The sequence below is a fragment of the Ovis canadensis genome, chromosome 22, assembly GCF_042477335.2.
Source record: "Ovis canadensis isolate MfBH-ARS-UI-01 breed Bighorn chromosome 22, ARS-UI_OviCan_v2, whole genome shotgun sequence".
NCBI classification, from domain to species: domain Eukaryota; kingdom Metazoa; phylum Chordata; class Mammalia; order Artiodactyla; family Bovidae; genus Ovis; species Ovis canadensis.
This window is the reverse complement of record NC_091266.1, coordinates 26,093,051-26,114,135: the sequence shown is the minus strand read 5'-3', so window position 1 is coordinate 26,114,135 and position 21,085 is coordinate 26,093,051. Positions and strand designations below refer to the sequence as shown.

General features: G+C 43.2%; 1 protein-coding gene and 1 long non-coding RNA gene across 2 annotated transcripts in view; both read right to left on the bottom strand.

The window, feature by feature from the left end:
- Nucleotides 1–7,561, bottom strand: part of FAS (Fas cell surface death receptor) — a 33,861-nt gene extending 26,300 nt beyond the window's left edge. The window contains exon 1 of the mRNA XM_069567940.1: nucleotides 7,109–7,561. Coding sequence (XP_069424041.1) covers nucleotides 7,109–7,138 — 30 coding nt within the window. The 5' untranslated portion in view covers nucleotides 7,139–7,561. The remainder of the gene's footprint in view (nucleotides 1–7,108) is intronic.
- A 1,001-nt stretch (nucleotides 7,562–8,562) lies between these two features.
- On the bottom strand, nucleotides 8,563–15,956 carry LOC138427850 (uncharacterized). Its single transcript, XR_011252198.1, has 3 exons — nucleotides 15,910–15,956; nucleotides 14,966–15,075; nucleotides 8,563–10,475 (listed from the first exon to the last, which is right to left on the bottom strand). It is a non-coding gene; the product is annotated as an uncharacterized lncRNA (long non-coding RNA).
- Nucleotides 15,957–21,085: the final 5,129 nt, after the last annotated feature.

Here is a 21,085-nt window from a genome sequence, read left to right as displayed (position 1 = left end):
ATCTTGGAATGTGAAGTCAAGTGGGCCTTAGAAAGCATCACTACGAACAAAACTAGTGGAGGTGATGGAATTCCAATAGAGCTGTTTCAAATCCTGAAGGATGATGCTGTGAAAGTGCTGCACTCAATATGCCAGCAAATTTGGAAAACTCAGCAGTGGCCACAGGACTGGAAAAGGTCAGTTTTCATACCAATCCCAAAGAAAGGCAATGCCAAAGGATGTTCAAACTACCGCACAATTGCACTCATCTCACATGCTAGTTAAATAATGCTCAAAATTCTCCAAGTCAGGCTTCAGCAATACGTGAACCATGAACTCCTTGACGTTCAAGCTGGTTTTAGAAAAGGCAGAGGAACCAGAGATTAAATTGCCAACATCCACTGGATCATGGAAAAAGCAAGAGAGTTCCAGAAAAACATCTATTTCTGCTTTATTAACTATGACAAAGCCTTTGACTGTGTGGATCACAAGAAACTGTGGAAAATTCTTCAAGAGATGGGAATACCAGACCACCTGACCTGCCTCTTGAGAAATCTGTATGCAGGTCAGGAAGCAACAGTTAGAACTGGACATGGAACAACAGACTGGTTCCAAATAGGAAAAGGAGTACGTCAAGGCTGTATATTGTCACCTTGCTTATTTAACTTCTATGCAGAGTACATCATGAGAAACACTGGGCTGGAAGAAGCACAAGCTGCAATCAAGATTCCCGGGAGAAATATCAATAACCTCAGATATGCAGATGACACCACCCTTATGGCAGAAAGTGAAGAGGAGCTAAGAAGCCTCTTGATGAAAGTGAAAGAGGAGAGCGAAAAAGTTGACCTAAAGCTCAACATTCAGAAAATGAAGATCATGGCATCTGGCCCCATCACTTCATGGGAAATAGATGGGAAACAGTGGAAACAGTGTCAAACTTTATTTTTGGGGGGCTCCAGAATCACTGCAGATGGTGACTACAGCCATGAAATTAAAAGACGCTTACTCCTTGGAAGAAAAGTTATGACCAACCTAGATAGCATATTCAAAAGCAGAGACATTACCTTGCCAACTAAGGTGAGTCCAGTCAAGGCTATGGTTTTACTAGTGGTCATGTATGGATGTGAGAGTTGGACTGTGAAGAAGGCTGAGCGCCGAAGAATTCATGCTTTTGAACTGTGGTGTTGGAGAAGACTCTTGAGGGTCCCTTGGAGTGCAAGGAGATCCAACGCGTCCATTCTGAAGGAGATCAGCCCTGGGATTTCTTTGGAAGGAATGATGCTAAAGCTGAAACTCCAGTACTTTGGCCACATCATGAGAAGAGTTGACTCATTGGAAAAGACTCTGATGCTGGGAGGGATTGGGGGCAGGAGGAGAAGGGGACGACAGAGGATGAGATGGCTGGATGGCATCACAGACTCGATGGACATGAGTCTGAGTGAACTCCGGGAGTTGGTGATGGACAGGGAGGCCTGGCGTGCTGCAATTCATGGGGTCACAAAGATTCGGACATGACTGAGCGACTGAACTGAACTGAACCGAACTGAGACTAAGTGATTGGTTAGACTAATGACTGAATCAAGTCATAAATAAAATGAGGAAACCTAGAGAATTCCATTTGGGATTAGATTTGGGGTTTTGTGCTAGAGTTAGAAAAACTATCCTCAAAACCCTGAAAAACATTATAATCATGTAGTGATGGTTTCCCCAACGGCTCAGCGGGTAAAGAATCCGCCTGAACTGCAGGAGACACAGAGATGCGTGTTCGATCCCTGGGTCAGGAAGATCACCTGTAGAAGAATAAGGCAACCCACTCCAGTATTCTTGCCTGGGAAATCCCAAGGACAGAGGAGCTGGGTGGGCTACAGTCCATGGGGTCACAAAGAGTTGGACAAAACTGAGCACACACATACACAGTGATACATTAAAAATAAGAAATGCTTCGGTCCCAACACAGACCTACAGAATCAGGATCTCGGAGAATGGGGCCTCCTCATGATTATGCTCACCCTTGTCATTTAGTATCTAATAACCCTGGTTATTTTGCTGCTCCTCCCAGCTGAAGACCTGGGAAGGTCTTCAGGGCTGGAGGAAGCGAAATCTGAGGTTAGCAGATGAGTACATTTACATGTGAGAAGAGTATTATAGACCAACAGCCTCTGCGCTCTGCACTTGCCAATCAGAATTTGACTTTTCATGGAGACATAATGACCCTTCTAAAAATAAGCCTGAAAGGAAGAGAAGTCATCTTTGGTGGAGGAAATGGGAGGATACCGAGTCCTAAACTAGAGCTCAAGAATTCTCAAATGCCCAGAGGGGTCACAGGGGTAAAGCATCCAGGTGGAACAGACAACATAGTGTAGGCAGGGCTGTCAAAACGGAGGCACACCTGGACCCAAGGGGCAGCCTTCTGATCCAGGAGGGTGGGGACCAGGTGGCATGTGGCTCCAGACCTTTCATTTTCCAAGAGAAACCAAAATCCTCCAACATTTAAATGGGGCAACTAATATGAAAAATACATCCCTGCCTATATATATTCTGTATGTGTCAAGACAGTGCAGCATAGACATAATACAGTCGGGGTGGTGACTTCCCTTGTGGTCCAGTGGCTAAGACTCCATGCTCCCAACGCAAGGGGCCTGGGTTGGATCCTCAGTTCGATCCTTGGTCAGGGAACTAGATCCCACATGCTCCAAATAAAGACCTTGCATGCTGCAGCTAAGACCCAGTGCAGCCAAATAAATAAACAATAAAAAACAAAAACATAGTCTGGGGCAATGTAAGCCCAATTTTTGAAATCACGCCTAAGACAGACATTCATATGAAAAAGAACAGTCCATTAGGGACAAGGATCCTTTTGTGAAGATGGCTAAAAACCAAAGCTCAAACCTCAGCAAGGGGTGGGAACCTTATGCCACCTGTTCTGAGTTCATTTTCTCTGTCTCTCTCTATCTCTCTCTCTTTTTTCCAAGATCTCTGATCTCAGAAATCATAAGTACTGACGCTTCTCACAGGTTATATTTTTATAATGTCCCAGTACACGGAAGTGACTAAATCTACAATGCAGCGTCACTCGACTATAGGATAGCCTGACATTAATGACTTCAAAAAAAGTTTATCTTAATTTCCCAAGTTTATCCCAATTTCCCAAGTTTATCCCAGTTCACAGCTTCACAATACCTACATATAGTAGGTTTGCTTGCTTTGCTGGGCTGAGTACATCCGCTGAAAGAGTTTGTAGTCAGACTGCTAATTTATAAGACTAGCCTTAATCAAAATGCATAATTTCATACAAAAGTTACTATCACCCCCCACTTAGTGGGTCTCTAGCCAGGTGTCCAACAGAGCAATGGCTGTTGTTTCTAACTGGTCCATAGATGCGGATGGCTCAGCTGCACAAAGCTCATTCCAAATCAAGAAGGGAACTGTGATCAAAGAGGAGAACCAGCCCATTTCCTTCTGAGGAAGGTGAAGTTAACAGTCTTACAATAATCAACTTTCTAATTCGAGTCTTACTACTCATACTCTCACATCAAAGAAAATAAAAGTAGGCAAGTACATTTGAATTATTTGTTCTTGTTTAAGACTGAATGGAAGATACTTAATTGGTGTTAGGGATCCAATTACATACAAAGCAAAGATACACTACTTTATTTCATTTTTGTTTATTTATTTACTCATTTCATCTGTTTCATTTAAAAGCAAAGGTCTTCCGGGAAATGAAAGGACTTATTAAGTATTAAATGCAGTTTTCCCACTTTTGTAAATAGATACACAGACATAGCAAAAAGAATACACTACTGTCCATTAAGGTACTTATAATGATTCTGCAAATAATTTTTTGGTAACAAGCTATATATGTTATTACCTTTATATTATTACTTTTCATCATAAGTCAATAAGTCTTTAGTACCTATTACAAAACATGTGCTCATTTAAGGGACTTTTGGAACCCAAGATAATTTACCAAAATGTACTTAACTCATTAGGGGTTTTCAAGTGGGGGATTTCCTTTTTCAGGTTTTTGATCATCTCTTAGAAAGTGATTACTCCTTAGCAGTTGTGGTATAGTGCTAGTAGCCTTCAGAGAGGTTCCTTTGAAATGCTGACACTTCCACTCTCAGGAACTATTTAGAAGTAAATTACTTGTTTAGTATTCGAAAGAAACTTACTTAGAGACAACATCAAAATCTTGAGTCCTCTTTGCCTCTACCTCATTTTTCTCCTTCTATAAACTCAGTGCAGGAAGAAAAACTGCTTTCTCTAAATTAAACTCTAGTTTTGCCACTAAGGGTGGTAACTGTATTATGGAGATAGACAATAGAAGAGTTTTCATTCATCTAATTGAAGCTAGCGGTGAGGGCCCTGAGAATCTTCACATATCAATTTCATTTTTGCCTCCCAATCTTGGCATCTTTTATCAATGTGTGTTTTTACATGCTGGTTGTTAATGTTTTAAATTACATTTCATAATATTTTATTCAAAAGAATTTTCAAGTCCACCATGAGATAAGGAAAATCTGCTAAAAACAACAATAAATAGAAACACACTACAACCTATTTCTTGCTTCTTAGCCTGGTTTATGGAAAAATTATTAAATTACAAATTAAACAACTTTATTTCCTTTATTTCTCCTCAAAGCTCTCCTGCATGATTACTTTAAATACACCGGTTTCTTTTTCAGCTGCCCTCTCCTTTCCCTTGCCCATAATTTCGAAAACTCCAAGAAATAAAGGACAGGAAAATGGCTATCTAGTAATTGCCTAACCATAGACCTAAATAGCACAAAACAAAAGCTATCAGAGCTTTTTTTTTTTTCTCACACAAATTTCTAAAGTAACTGCCTTTTCTTCTGTATCCGAACGACACCCAGAAACTAAGAGAGAGAAAACTAACTTCAAGAGGGAAGAAAGAAGGAAAGAGGTAAAGGATGGGATATTTGCTGATGATAGATCACACTAGAGATGAGAGGACTAGAGAAGAAAGAGGAAAAAAGCAAGCATGGCCGCTCCCTCCCATCCCTTTCCAGTCCACTGACACGACTGAACCAAATTTGCTTGTGTTCCATGTAGTTAGCACTCACGCCCTGGTTTAATTCATTTGCGACTAGTAAGTAAGGCCCACTAAGTGCTCGATCATAAAAGCAAGCATTTTCTGGAGACACACAAGGTGACATAATGGTGTGGAAACTTCTTTAAGAATAGAGGTGTGATGCTGGGCCCCTGATGGGGGCAGGGCAGGATTCTGTGTAACCAAACTGAAGTCATATTAGAAAAGGGAAATAGAGGATATACTACAAAATGTAAACAGGACTGTCTGTGATGCAGTTATATCAGATTTTTTTTCTTTCTACACATCTATATTAACACATTTTATTCAATAAACATTCACTTCTGAGGTTCTATATCATATAACAATAATAAATGAATGTTTAATATATATCATATATTATAATAGATATTATAATATGCATATACAAATAAATGAAATCTGTATTTGCACATGTGTGTGTATGAATACGTGTGCATTCTTTCAGAAAAGCAGTTTCCTTGGTGTTTTAAACAGGCACCCCTGGTAGAGACGCTATAGTATCATAAAAGTAAAGTGTAGCTCTGGGCTTTGATAATTTTGCTATACGAGTTAGAATTGTAGTTCCTAGAACTAAGAGATTGTCAAAGCAACCAAGACTGCAATAAGGCAGTGGTTCATGATAAGGAAGAATGTGATTTGAGGTTGTATAAATGGTTTCCCAACTTTGAATCTCAAATTTTCTCCAAGAAAATTTCTAAAGGAGCCCAAATATCATACATTACTTCCAAAAGGACCAGGGGGAATTTTTTTTTTCCAACCACAAGACAGTTCCAGACATCGATTTTTTTTTTCTTTTCCACTCTTGGTGTCATCTGGACATAGGTGTGGTCGACACCCCCACCCCCACCCCCACCCCCCAGGCTTTGGAATGGGATCTAAATTGGATTTAAATTCAGTCCTGCCTCTTACTGTTTGGACTCGACTTACGTAAGCTGTCTGAACCCCATTTTGCCATCTGTAAGATGGAGATACTGCGCAGCTCTGCGAGAATTGACGGAGATCATACTCATAAACATTCCTATCACACTGCCTGGCACGTCGATGAGGCCCAGCAAACAAGAATCCACTGGTTTCCAGAGGGTTCGGAACTCAAATGAACCCCTTGAGGCCAAGGTCTTCGATCAGCCATCACCAAGCCGGGATATCTGAGGTAGGGACTCTCCAAAAGAGGTGGATGCGGCTTACGCTTCTAAGCCAAGTTCAGGCTGCTCAGCGCGTGCGCGATGGCAGCAGGTACCACCGCCTGAGCAATGGGGCCAGGGTTACCTCCCGCCCCCGAGTCCGGCAAGCCATGAAAGATTAAAAAAAAAAAAAAAAAAAAAAACGGAAGAGAGAGAGAGGGAAAAAAAGGGGCGGGGGGCAAACCTGAGATAGTGACTCACTCTCAAGGAGAGGGATTCCCGGAAGGGAAACAAAACAGTTTCTTTTTCTGTGTAGCAGTAAAAAGGTAAACAAGTCTCTTTAAGGCGCATTCAGTCCCAAGATAACGTTTTCAAGAAAGAAACGGTGCGCTCCCAAAGCCTCTCGTGTAACCACTGCCTCGAGGCTGATTTATTCCCTAAAGTTGGGAAGTGTTGGAAAAACTTGTATTATCCATTTCGAGACTGCAAGTTCTCACCGCCCCGAGGCGCACACGTTCACAGCACAGCCTTAGCGAGACAAGCAAGGACTTGTCCAGAAGACCCTTTCCTGCCCCAGACGGGGCTCTCCCTGCAGCGACCCCCAAACATCCTCGGCGCCGGCCAGCCCCCCGCGCCCACCCCCTCGGCGCCGCAAACCGCGTTCCCAGGGGGCACCCAGAGATGTTCCTCCTGCCTCGAAGGCTCGCAGCTTCGCATCGAGCCCCAAGAAAAACGAGTAGCCTGGTTTCCTAAGACCTCGCCTCAAGAGAAGTCCTAGCAGTCAAGCGGAGCTAGCGGGGATAGGCCGGCCAAGGCCGCCGCCCACGCGCTCGTCCCCCGGCCGCCCGCAGAGCGCGTCCCGCGCCAGCCCAGGGCCGAGCTGGGAGAGGCCCTCGCCGAGGCAGAGGCGACTCACCAGTGACAAGTGAACCCAGATCCCGGACATGGCTGTGGAGCAATCTCCGAAGTGAAGGAGCCTTTCCAACTGGCACCAAGGCGAGTTACGCACCCGGGGAGTAGTGAGCCGCGATTGGCCCCTCCCCGAGCTCCAGCCGGCCTGGGAGAGTGCTCCCCTCCCGGGCCCGCCCCGGGCGCTCACGCACAGTTACTCTCCGGACGCTTTCCTCTTTCTCCGGCAGCGTGTCTGAACACCTGTTGGTAGCTCTTTTGAAAAGACCAAAAGTAACGTCGCCGGGGCCAGGGGGTGGGGGCTGGAGGAGGAAGCTTAGCTGGGGAACGCCCGGGTAGGGGAGGGCGCCTTTGATTCTGCAACCCTGCGCCTGGAGTTGGGGGTGGGGTGGTGGAAGGGGTGTTGAGTGGGGAGCGGGGAAAGAGCCAGCGTTTGTTGCACAAACGGGCATTTCCCGTTGGGAGCGTTTCCGCAGTCTACTGGCATGCTCGGGTTCAGGGAGGACTAAGGTGCAGAGCGCACGCGTCTTGCTCGGAGCAGGAGCCTCGGCTGACTGCTGCGATTCCCAGAGCAGACCCAGCCTTGGCTCAGCTCCGTGTGCCGCGGTGGCCACGTTAGAGGCTCACAGGAACCCCGGACTAGTGCCTGTAGTGGCAGTGCTGTGGGGATTCCGAAGAGGGAGGACCCTCTGTATTTTATTCTCACGAGGAGTACAAAGCTAACTCCTAAGACGAATCACACAGCTCCAGCTACATGATTAAAAGCTTACAATTACTTCTCCTCCTTTATTACTCATTATTTCCTGGGCAATTTTCTTTATTAAAAAAAAAAAAGAGTATACTTTAGTGCTTTGGTTAACAGCTCGAAGTCATTATTGTTTTGGAAAAGTTGATCCGTCCGGTTAGCCAGTTTGCAACAGTTTTACAGGAGGTTCGTATAATGACATCCTTCATGAGCGTGAATCTGAAAGTAGTTGGTGAGCGGGGAACCGCATCCTCCGCGAAGCTCTGCACCTGCGCTCTGTTGCCCATCTTCCCTGTTGGCTGTATCCCATTAGGAACACTCTCCTTTCCCTCCCTTTGCCTGCCTCATTCCTCATCCATGCGGATCCTTCTCTGAAGACGTTTTCAAGACATTTTCGTTTGGGAGATCTTCCTGGCTCCCAACGCAAGGTTAGCAGCTAAATGCTTTCCTCCTAACTGCTTTCACTCTCCGTTTGCTGCTCTGCCCTCGTGGCCCTGTCTTACAGCTGTGGACTTACCTGTCCCCTGCTTCACTGCCCAGCAGATTATTAGTGCCATGAAGAAGATCCTAGCTGGCCAGTCCTGCTCCTACAGTTCCCAACCCAAAACGGACACAAAGAGAGGTGGATGGCGGGGAGGTTGGGGAGAGGGGTGTAGACGGGCTGGCGTATGGAGACTCTGTATTATCTTTGCAACTTTTCTGTAAGTCTAAAACTATTCTGAAATTAGAAGTTTATTGAAATTTAAAAAAAATCATAACAAGGAAGGGAGGAGAGCAAGACAGCTGACAAAATCAGCATCTCTTGGATTTCCCAGGTGGCTCAGACTGTAAAGCGTGTGTCTACAATGTGGGAGCCCTGGGTTTGATCCCTGGGTCAGGAAGATTCCCTAGAGAAAAAAACGGCAAGCCACTCCAGTACTCTTGCCTAGAAAATCCCATGGATGGAGGAGCTTGGTGCAGGCTACTGTCCATGGGGTCGCAAAGAGTCGGGCCCTTCTCCCTAATATTTGCCATTTTAGCCCAGTGAGGTAGCTAATTATTATATTTATTTATAAAAAATTGTAGCTGAAAAAGTTTAAGCAATACTGACAGTTTGATTAGTTAGTAAGTAGTAGATTCAGGAGTTAAACTTCGATATTCTTGCTCCTAAGTCCTTGCTCTTTCTCAGTTCAGTTCAGTTCAGTCGCTCAGATGTGTCCGACTCTTTCGACCCCATGAATCACAGCACGCCAGGCCTCCCTGTCCATGACCAACTCCCGGAATTCATTCAGACTCGCGTCATCAAGTCAGTGATGCCATCCAGCCATCTCATCCTGGGTCGTCCCCTTCTCCTCCTGCCCCCAATCCCTCCCAGCATCAAAGTCTTTTCCAATGAGTCAACTCTTTGCATGAAGTGGCCAAAGTACTGGAGTTTCAGCTTTAGCATCACTCCTTCCAAAGAAATCCCAGGGCCGATCTCCTTCAGAATGGACTGGTGGATCTCCTTGCACTCCATGGGACCCTCAAGAGTCTTCTCCAACACCACAGTTCAAAAGCATGAATTCTTCGGCGCTCAGCCTTCTTCACAGTCCAATTGTCACATCCATACATGACCACTGGAAAAACCATAGCCTTGACTAGACAGACCTTAGTTGGCAAAGTAATGTCTCTGCTTTTGAATATGCTATCTAGGTTGGTCATAACTTTTCTTCCAAGGAGTAAGCATCTTTTAATTTCCTGGCTGCAGTCACCATCTGCAGTGATTTTGGAGCCCAAAAAAATAAAGTCTGACACTGTTTCCACTGTTTCCCCATCTATTTCCCATGAAGTGATGGGACTGCTCTTTCTAACTCCCCTCGAACCTCCCTCACTCCGCACACACACCTAACCCTGAAGTTTAATGAAATAGTAATAGGTACTTTGTGGGAAGAAATGTGTTACATGATCAAATGATTTTAGAAAATTCCGGGTTAATTTGAACAGGTCTCCTAATCTAAGAGTTCTCTGAGCCCTCAGTATGCTAATACACATTCTGACTAAGATGGGACTGTGATCTATACTGTTCCCTACTCCTCTTTGTCCTTATGGAGTTCTTTGAAGAACACCTACTGAATATCACCTTATGAATGCTGGTGTTCTGGAAGAAACAGTTCAGACGTCTTTAACAGTTAATTTTAAGAACACAGGCCTTCAAGGGCAAAGAAATACAATTTTAATAATAGAGTTTCAGGCACTCTACCAGATGTGGGAGACGCTTCGGACAACCATCCTGATTTTACTCAAACTGCACCATGTAAGTGAAAGCCTGATGCTTCTACTCTAAAGAAATCCTTGCCATGGAACATTTCATTCTGAACAACATTTAAACACATATCTACTTATTTTAAAAAGCTGGGAGGAAGAAAACCCCCGATACCCTTTTACCACCGAGATTTTTTATTTCTTATCCCCTGATGGTTAAAAATTTTTGTCAACAAAATTTCTCTTACTAAATAGCAGCAAATTGATTTTAATAATCCCCATCTGTAGTGCACACTCGTGACTGTTTTTGCTACATCTTCTCCCCTTCTTCCTGGTAACATCTTCCAAGTTGCCTTTGTCCCTCTTCTGTCTTCTTGGCTATTGACGTAGTTGCGTTAGTTAGGATTCTCTAGAAAAACAAAGCCAATAGGATACATACAGATTAGCCATAGATACCAAGATTTATATATAGCTATTTTTTTGGGCTCCAGAATCACTGCTGATGGTGACCGCAGCCATGAAATTAAAAGACGCTTACTCCTTGGAAGAAAAGTTATGACCAACCTAGATAGCATATTCAAAAGCAGAGACATTACTTTGAAGAAAGCTGAGCACCGGAGAATTGATGCTTTTGAACTGTGGTGTTGGAGAAGACTCTTGAGGGTCCCTTGGACTGCAAGGAGATCCAACCAGTCCACTCTGAAGGAGATCAGCCCTGGGATTTCTTTGGAAGAAATGATGCTGAAGATGAAACTCCAGTACTTTAGCCACCTCATGCGAAGAGTTGACTCATTGGAAAAGACTTTGATGCTGGGAGGGATTGGGGGCAGGAGAAGAAGGGAACGACAGAGGATGAGATGGCTGGATGGCATCACGGACTCGATGGACGTGAGTCTGAGTGAACTCCGGGAGTTGGTGATGGACAGGGAGGCCTGGCATGCTGTGATTCATGGGGTCGCAAAGAGTCGGACACGACTGAGCGACTGAACTTAACTTAACTGAACTGATATCTATTTAGACCTATATATAAACAGAGAGAGAGAGAGAGATGTATTGTAAGGGATTGTTTTATGTGATTATGTAGGCTGACAAGTCCAAAATGTGCCAGGAAGGCTGGCAAGCTGGAGACCCAAGGAAGAATTGCAAAGGCCATCTGCTGGCAAAATTCCCTGTCTTTCAAGAGAGGTCAGTCCTTTTCTTACGGCCTTCAACTGGTGGGATGAGGCCCACCCATCCTATGGAGGGCAACTGCTTTACTCAAAGTCTCCTGATTTAAATATCAATCCCATCTAAGAAATACACCTAGAAACACCAAGTCTTTGGATCCTGTGGCCTAGTCAAGGTGACACATAAGATTAATCACTACAGCTGCAGAGACACCAATCCCAGAGTCTGTGTGTGTATGTAAAGCAGGGGAGAGGAGGACAAGGAACCCCACGTGGTTAATGCAACCAGCTCATCACTTTCTGTCGTGAGCTTTCCAGGAAACAGTGGGACGCAAGCTCTTCTTTTTCTTTTTTCCACTGTATTTGAAGTGGAAATATTTGCGGTAGAGAACTGATAAGGTTGCTCCTGCCAGAGCTGAAGGCAGAGTCAGCCCATGATGAGAAGAAACCACACTGAAGGGCCAAGCCTGATAGTGTCGCCTGAGTCTGGAATCAACTTAGTGCTGAAATCGGAAGTTAGGCTACCCACAGTTACCCAGCTCAATACAGTCTCAACGTTTGCTTAAGCCACAGTCTTACAGCTAAAAAGAGCCTTAACAAGTAGGTCATCAGAGCTTATAATCAGCATAAGAAATTCTCTGTTATCAAAATTAGTTGTTACGAATAGACTGTTAGAGTTTCAGTAAGGATGATGGTCTTAAACAAGCCTGTAGAGATGGCTGAAGATTAGGAACATCACTTCTACCAAAGAATCTTTCTGTCACTAGAGGGTGCCAGATACCACATCAGCCAAACGATGAGGCAACTTGAACAAGGTTTAGACTCATGAATAAAAATCTATTTGGGTTCTTGGGAAATGGAAGAAAGAGAGAGAGAATCTAGACATTTTCATCTATATGAGAACATTCTTCCAGGATTAAAGACACAATGTATACAAAGCACCTAGCACATTCAATAAATACTACTTTATCATCACTCTTCCTAAATGAGGTGTGTTCACAGGACAGGTTGCTAATTGGGGTCACAGTTCAGGTGGAAAGAAAGACAACTTGAGTAGCTTACAACCGCTTTCCTGTGCTACGTCCTGTATGACTGTGTTTGTGACCTGGAGGTACAGCCCAAGGGAAATACGTGGAGCCTGGCAGACACAGGCTGGAAAGCTTGGCCACTGGGATATGGAGCAAGTTCCTCAATCTCCCAATGTCTTCTGCCTTGAAACCTGATGTATCAGCCTACCTCTTGAGCAAGAACTTGTAAAAGACAATGGATTAAAGCACATTCATTTGTTTAATGTTTATTGACTGATTTGATAGAGCCAGGTCTTCAGTTGCGGCCCACAGGATCTTTGTTGCAGCGTGCAGGCTTCTCCAGTTGCGGCACACGGACTCCAGAGAGTGCTGAGTAGTTGCAGCATGCAGGCTCAGTACCCCTAAAGCGTGTAGGTTCCCTGTGTGCATGCTCAGTCGCTCAGCTGTGTCTGACTCTTTGTGACCCCGTGGACTATAGCCCACCAGGTTCCTCTGTCCATGGGATTTCCTAGGCAAGAATACTGGAGTGGGATGCCATTTCTTTCTCCAGGGGATCTTCCTGACCCAGGGATTTAACTCTCATCTCCTGCATTGGCAGATGGATTCTTAACCACTGACCCAACAGGGAAGTCCCTAAAGACTGTTGTGGTTAAGATGCGGAGTGCACTCTGAGCAGCAAGTAGTTGAAGAAAATGGTTCTTCTGTAGGTCCTGGTTTTGTAATCCAGTTGGACACTCCTTCCCTGAGTGCCCTGAAAGCACAGATTTTCTATGAATCCACACACCAGAAATGGGCCCATCCACGGTGTTCCAAACCACACATGAAAAGATAGGGGCCACTTTTCAAGAAGAGCTAATCTGGGGCAGATGAGATTTAAGGCTTATCTTGAGGCAATATTTCTTAAGCCTCAGTCTACCTTTTGCTATTTCTGTGGTCCACTTGTACTTTCATTTAACTAATATATATATAATATATGCTTCCCTAGTGGCTCAGAGGTTAAAGCGTCTGCCCACAATGCGGGAGACCTGGGTTCGATCCCTGGGTCGGGAAGATCCCCTGGAGAAGGAAATGGCAACCCACTCCAGTATTCTTGCCTGGAGAATCCCATGGACGGAGGAGCCTGGTGGGCTACAGTCCACGGTGTCGCAAAGAGTCGGACACGACTTCACGTTCACTTTCACTTTCTATATAATATATAACCAGGGTCAGCGGAGCCTGGTGGCCTGCTGTCTGTGGGGTCGCACAGAGTTGGACACGACTGAAGCAACTTAGCAGCAGCGTATAATATCCAACTTAGTTATATATCAGTTATATAATATACAACGAACATATATATAATATAAAGTCAACCTGCATTATTCTTAAGTAATTTATTTTAAAAATAACATAGTATATTGTATTCCTGCCCTGCAGATAGACTCATCAGTACCAATTTTTCTACCTGCCGTATATACATGTCAATACATGGTATTCGTTTTTCTCTTTCCGACTGACTTCTCTCTGTACAAAGACTATGGAGAGAATGGATTTCTGGACGCAGCGAGGGTGTGTATGTGTGTGTGATGAATTAGGAGATCGGGACTGACATATATATGCTACCATGTGTAAAACAGACAGCTACTGGGAAGTTGCTGTGTAGCATAGGGAGCTAAGTTGGGTGCTCCAAGAGGGGTGGGATGGGGCTGGGGTGGGAGGAATACTCAAGAAGGAGGGGATTTATGTGTACACATAGCTGATTCATGTTGTTGTATGGCAGAAACTAACACAACATTGTAAAGCAATTATACTCCAATTAAAAAATAAGTTTAAAAAGATGTTATAGAAATAGAAAAAAGAAAAGCACATTACATTGTAACCATAAATGGAAAATCCGCATTCATTACCAAAGATAGAAGGTATCTGTAAAAATAACCATTGAAACAAAATAGTTGCCTTCATACCACTAAAAATGTTTCCCAAACCACCAGTGGTAAGGGTACTGAAAAGGTTGACATAAGGCATGAAAGTCTTTCTGCTTTAGCCTTCCTCTCTGCCTCCAAAATGACCACCAGAAAAAAGAGCAGCAAACCTGGGTAATATCAACGTCAAGAGATGTCAGAGCAGCATGGAGTTAGGGGCAGCCATTGCCTCTTAAGCCCCACCTAGTGCTGAAGGGATGAGATTGGGGGAAACCCTGTGCCAAGGCCCAAGCCTTTCCCGTTAGAACAGGCTGAGTGACAGCTCAAGGGAGATGACGGGTGAGAGATAAAGGAGGGTTACAGAGAGTCTCGTAAAGCTAGAGATAGAATGCAGAGTAAGGTATTAGAAAAGAGAGGATAGGGGAACCGTAGGCTAATCTAGAGCACAGACCACACGAAGAGAAGGACGAAGATGGTTTTCTGCTGAAGATGGCCTTCGTCAGCTAATACAGAAGAGTGGGGAGAATAGGCTCGTGAATTTAAATCCTAGTTCAGTTCCTTCACTAGCTGTGGGAAGCTTTGCATAATATTTCACCTCTTTCAGCCTCAATTTTCTCACCTGGTAAACCTAAGCACTTTCAGCATAATGCTTTGCTTGGAAGCCAGTCTTGTATTTTGCAACTTTATTTTTTTTTTGCAGTGTGCAAATGTCCTCTCAAAACCTCTTGGACTGCCAGCACCTTTTAATGGGTGACAACATACATGGGCTGGTCCCAAAGTTATCACTATCAGTGTCCCTTTACTTACCTGCGCCGCTTTTCCTTCTTCACTAGGTTGGAGAGCATAAGCATGGCCTGCAGCCCCTCACCTTGGCTTCTCCACAAAGGAAGGTATATTTTAAACTTTCTGGAAAAGAACTAAAAAGAAGTCCTTGTCTCAGATTTTTTGATCCCGTGATCATCTGTTGTTGGCTCTGATCAGATCTCTTCATATGTGACTTGACTACTTAGGCTGGCCCAAAGGTTTCATTAAGAACCAAATGCAAATTATATGCCCAGTTCGTGCCATGTCCATAGTTCATTTGCTGGTTCAAGTCTATCAAATGGGTATTGATAAAAAACAAAGATCTTAGTAACTTGCTTTGTGTGTGCTTCAGTGATTATGATCAAGTTGTTCAAACCCATAATGAGACATACCCCAAAAGGGAGAATGTCATAGGTAAACTATTTAAAATAGTTTTAAATTTCTAAGCATCCTGTCCTCCTATACACACACCACCCTCTGGGAAGGATAGTTCTTTAGAAGAGTCTTTCCTGTGTTGTAGTGGTTATGAGTCTGCTGGGGTTTGGAGAGGCTGGGACTGAGCAAAGACTCAAAGCAGGCATCTTCTACTCACCTGCCTGTGAAGTCTTGGAAATTCCAAGTCATCCAAGGGGCTTATCAGTACTCTTTTAAGATTTTTCTTCAAATTTATTTTTATTTAAACCATGGAAATATGTTGGGAAGAATTGTTTAATGTGAAGGAAGCTGTGAAATCCAACAAACCTAAGGCATTATTCATAATAATATCTAACAATATTAAAATGTCTAATGCTTAATAATAACTAATCTTGGCACAGTCATTTGTTTGTTCTTTGCACACACAAACTAACTCTTTAAGCCTCGTAACTTAAAGTAGATCCTGTAGGTTCATGAAATAGGTTCTGTTAGCATCTTATTTCAGATATAAGAAACTTGTTGCAGCAACTTACCCAAAGTCACCTGGTTATAAAGTGGCTGAGGCAAAGCTCTAAAGTCCAGGCTGAATCTACTCTAAGGAAGTTTTTGTGGTTCTGTTGAGCACGTGGTTTCCGGTTGATTATTGTCATACTTTCATCATTTTAGTTGCTTAAATTTCAGGTTTATTTCCTAAGATTTCATGAGCTAAGGGAACTCTTTATTGCACCGAGCAAATCTATCAAGTATGAAATGTTGCTGTTTATATCCACTCACTCCTGATTATCATAGCTCTTGTCCATGTTAACTGAAGTGATGACTGTAACAATTAAGATTATGTGGCCATAACTCCACACTCTCAGTGCTTTCCAAATCTTAATATAGAGATAAATCACCTGGTGATTCTGTTGAAATTCAGGGTTTGATGCAGTAGGTCTGAAGAGAAGCATGAGACTCTGCATTTCTCATATGCACATCCCTGTTGTGGATAGCACATCTGAAGAGGAGCCTTGGGTTGTCAAGGTAACCAGCTCAGAGAAACTAGCCGTTGATCGAGCTCATACAGATACAGACAAACTGACCCCACTTTTAACAGTTTGACCAACTGTATTGTTATTTGAGAATTTCTTTCATGGTATTAGGTAGGGAATGTAGGGATATCAACAAATTAAATAATGTCATAATAAACATATTTTTATCCAGTTTCCATTTAGCTTATTATTATACTCCCTAGGCCAAATTTTCACTTAGCAGAAACAAGCCTTCTCTGACTACATAAATAAATCCTTCCTATCAAGAAAAATAAGGGGGAATAAACTTAGTTCATTTTCAAACACACTGAACTTTTATTTCCGTGAACGGAAAGAAAACTGGCCAGAAGCCTGCTGATCCCCTCAGCCAATCAGAATAATGTGACCATAAATGTCCATGAATTCCCCCCTCAGTGAATCTCTGCCTTCTTTATTTCTGTCGTGGGGACATGTATCTTACAGTTCTGTGCACATACTCTGCCTTTTATGTCTTACTTTCCCCTTCTCCAAAATAAATAAATAAATAAATAACCCACAGTGGATCTCTCATGTAGAAATTTTTTTAATGTTAAATTTAGTGCATGTACAGCTTTTGATTATGTTTCAATGATAATATCTAACACGTTTATTTAGAGCACTTAATATGAGACAGGTACTATGCTAAGGGCTATAAATATCATGTCATTTAATGCCCATAAAAATCCTGAGAGATAGATCTTCTTATACCCATTATATAGATGTAATAAGGTGAGGACCCAAGTGGTTAAAAATCTTACTCTAGTCACACAACAAATAAATTGTAGGGCTGGGATGTGAACCAAACAATTGTTTCTTGCATTTAACCATGTGCTGCCTTCTTCCTGAACCAGCACAGATTAGTTAATTGAGCATTCATTATGTACTAGATCCTTTTACATATACTATCTTATTTAATTCTCCTACCTGCATCTATGAGGAAAGGCTAACTTCTTATTCACGTAAACAGGTACCTTGGTCAAGTTCCTGAGGTAAGTAAGGAACTCACGTCTGTTGTTGTTCAATTGCTAAATCATGTCTGACTCTGTGATCCCCTGGATTGCAGCATGCTAAGCTTCCTTGTCCTCCACTATCTCCTGGAGTTTGCTCAAGTTCATGTCCACTGAACTCAGGTTTGTCTGACTCTAAAGTCTGTGCTCTGTCTTTGCCCAGTATCTTGATATCTCCTACCTTTTTTAGTGAATGAGAGTTTGTCTCTTGCTTTCTTTTGATATAGCACCAATCTGAAACCTTGTCATATACCAGAGCATAGACTAGGATGTATATTCTCTGGCTCTGGAGCTCTTTCTGGAAGGGTCTGAAATACCTGGCCTAACTTTTCCTTAGTCTTTTCCCCACCTCACCTTTCCTTTCTCCTAGTCCCCTCTTCCTGTAACCTCATGTTTGCCACCCCGATCTGTCTCCTTTGTGGTCTTACTAACAATGGCGACATTAGATGGGAACTGGAAAATGTCCCTCCCTTACCCTCCCTTGGGGCTTTCCCACGCCCTAGGATTGCATCTCTTCATTTTTCTTTCTTTTCTTTAGATACTATTCTAGCCCTCGTTCAAAACAGAATTTCCTATCTACTTTTCATGTTGTGAATATAGCGAAAATTCATAAACCACAATGACGAAGGGTAAAGCATTGGCCAATTTCTTCAGAAAAAGTATTTCCTCTCTCAGGCCAATGACTGACACATTACTAAGCTTTAGCCAAGAGTTTAACTGCACTGTAAAAGTGGAAGTTGCTCAGTTATGTCTGACTCTGCGACCCCATGGACTACACAACCCATGGAATTCTCCAGGCCAGAATACTGGAGTGGGTAGCCTCTCTTTTCTCCAGGGGATCTTCCCAATCCAGGGATCAAACTCAGGTCTCCAGCATTACAGGTGCATTCTTTACCAGCTGAGCCACCAGGAAGCCCACTAGGAAGTACTTTTTGCACAATCTCTTGTGATCCTAACATGATCTCATTATGTAAGATTGTCCTCAGTTTACAAATTAAGAACCTTTGGCTTGGTGAATTTAGGTTATTTGCCTGAGTTACACACGCCAGTATATGGTAGATCTAGGTTAGAACACAGGTCTCAGGTCTCCTAAGTTATCCCTTTGTCAACTAACCCCACTCCCTCTTTAATGATGTATTGCCTTTGCCCTTTGCTAACACTGACTTCCTGGCAGTCAGCCTCCCCATGTCCTGTCCCCAACCTCTCATCCCAACTGCCTATCTGGAAGAACCCTCTTCCTCCACTTTGACCCTCCAAATCCCACTTCTCACAGAAGGCAGAACTTAAAACTCTAGCCTTTTCTGACTTTCTTTACTCATTGTGACCTTTCAGAACATAGAAAATTTTCACCACTTTTGAAGAGTGAATGATAGAGTTTCATATTTGGAATCTGTGAAAATCATCTTTAAAAAAAATAAAACCACATTTCAGATAAATCTATATCAACGTAGAACTGAACTACCCCACCCTGCTTCACCTTTGCCTTAAAAATGGGCTTGACTTTATTTAGCACCAGATACATTGCTAAATCAGAAAACAAATTGAGAGAGAGGCATCCTTTACTACTCTTTGAATGGAGGCTTTGAACTTAAGTCTGTCTGGATCCCAACAATCTCCTTAATTAGATGAGTATCTATGAATATCTGCTTTGTGGCATGGGCTGTACTAAGTCCTGGGAATAGCAGTGAGTTGAACAGGTGTGGTCCCTGCCTTAACAGATTTTACAAAATGACTGTAACTGTCAACCTTGACTCACCTTGCCTGAGAAACACTTATCTCCTTCAGTTCACCAGACACCTACCTGTCTTCTGGGTCCCCTCCTGCCCTGCCATCTTCACCCTGGTTATGCTTGACCTCCTGCTACTCTCCTCAGCATTTTTTCCCATCTTTCTCCAAGATGCCCTGAGCTTTGACCATCCCCTCTTTCCAGATGACTTTCGGATCTCTCCCTCTTTCTCCCGCTTAGGTTTACCTTCCCATTGCACTATTTTAATTCCTTCTCATTTTCCACTTATCACCTCAAACTGTTCATTTGTCTAAACCTGAGCTCTTTGATTTCCATCCAGACCACAAGGGTGAGGAAATTGAAAGCAGTGAACAAAATAAAAAAGTCAAATTTCAAGTGGAAACAAGCCCACGATTAGTCTTTGGGCCCATCTGGCCATGCTCAGAGCCCACAGACTTTGCAGCTGTGTTTTGCTGCTTCTGTCTGTTAATTTCCTTAATTAGATTGGAAGCTTCTTAAAAGTAGAAGGTACAACTTTTACTATTCCATCTTGTCAGGGTCTACCCTTGAAGTCACAACACAATTCAAGTGATAGATTCTTTACCTGTCATTAAGCCAGTTCTAATGGGCTGCACTGGTGTGTGTGCAGGGGGAGGGGTGCAGAGAGAGGGAGATGAGGCACTTTCTACTGTTTGAGGAGGTATGTGGTGAAGATGCAGACACTGGAAATGGCTTTGGCTGTTTCTATACAGACTCACCTGTCACTTGATTGTGGAGTCAGGACCAGGTGGCTAGCAAATTATAAGGCCAAACACCTATAATCTTTTCTGATTGAATGAAGTTTTAATTTTGCCCTGATTTTTAATAAAATGATCAAAAGAATTATATCCATGCTGTCCTTCAACAAAGTTCAGGGCTTTGAGACATGTTAAGATAAACAGCAATGTCATCATCCACGAAAGAAAAGCAGGAGGACAGCAGATGCCTCAGCTTGAGGCCATTAAGTTCTCTTTCCCGTTCTTTGCTAGGGTGATGACTGCTACACAAACCAGAGTTTAGTATTACCTCTAGATGAGTAGCATACATTTTCAGGGGTCATGACAATTACTTGGCCAGACTTGCCTTCCTCCTAGATGCTGACATCTTCTCCTCCTGAACATCTCTCTTTGAAGTCAGCAGGAATCTGGTCTGTGATGAATCACAAGGCCTGGCTTCCTTAGGAGCCAGAGCTGCCAAACCTCCCTGCTGCAGAGCCTGGAAACTCACTGACCCGATTTTTTTTTCTTTCTTCCCTTTATTCTCAGCTCTCATCTCCCTCTCTCTGCACCCCTCCCCCTGCACACACACCAGTGCAGCCCATTAAAACTGGCTTAATAACAGCTAAAGCATCTATCACTTGAATTGGGTTTGTTTTTCTCTGTTTTCCAGGGTTTTAGACAGCAGACCATGTTCCCAAACATAAAATAGTGTGTGTGTGTGTGTGTGTGTTTTTTTTCCTCACCAGTGCCCATTTTTGGATACACATTTTATTCTTCTCTTTACTCCGCCTCTGGTCATCCTGCTTTTTCTCCATTAAGCGGAGGAGGCATAAGGACAGCTGGATTAGTGTCGATGTACATCAGGACAGGGAAAATACTGTATCCTCAGTTCTCTTCTGGGAGACTGTCAGATGCCATCACGTTCTCAGGACTGAGCCTTTTGTCCATAGAAACCACATTTCCCCATACTAACTACTTACAGAGGCTCACTTGTATTAAAGAAATTTCTCTACTGTTGTCTTACGGAAGATGGTAGAATTCTGGGTGTATTCAATGGGGTGGCCGAGTGAAAATAGATTTGGTTTATTAAACAGGGTGAGGGAGAAGAGGAACTTTCTAGGTTACCCTGACAATCAACCGTGGCTTGACTTTCACTTGGTTTATAATTCTGA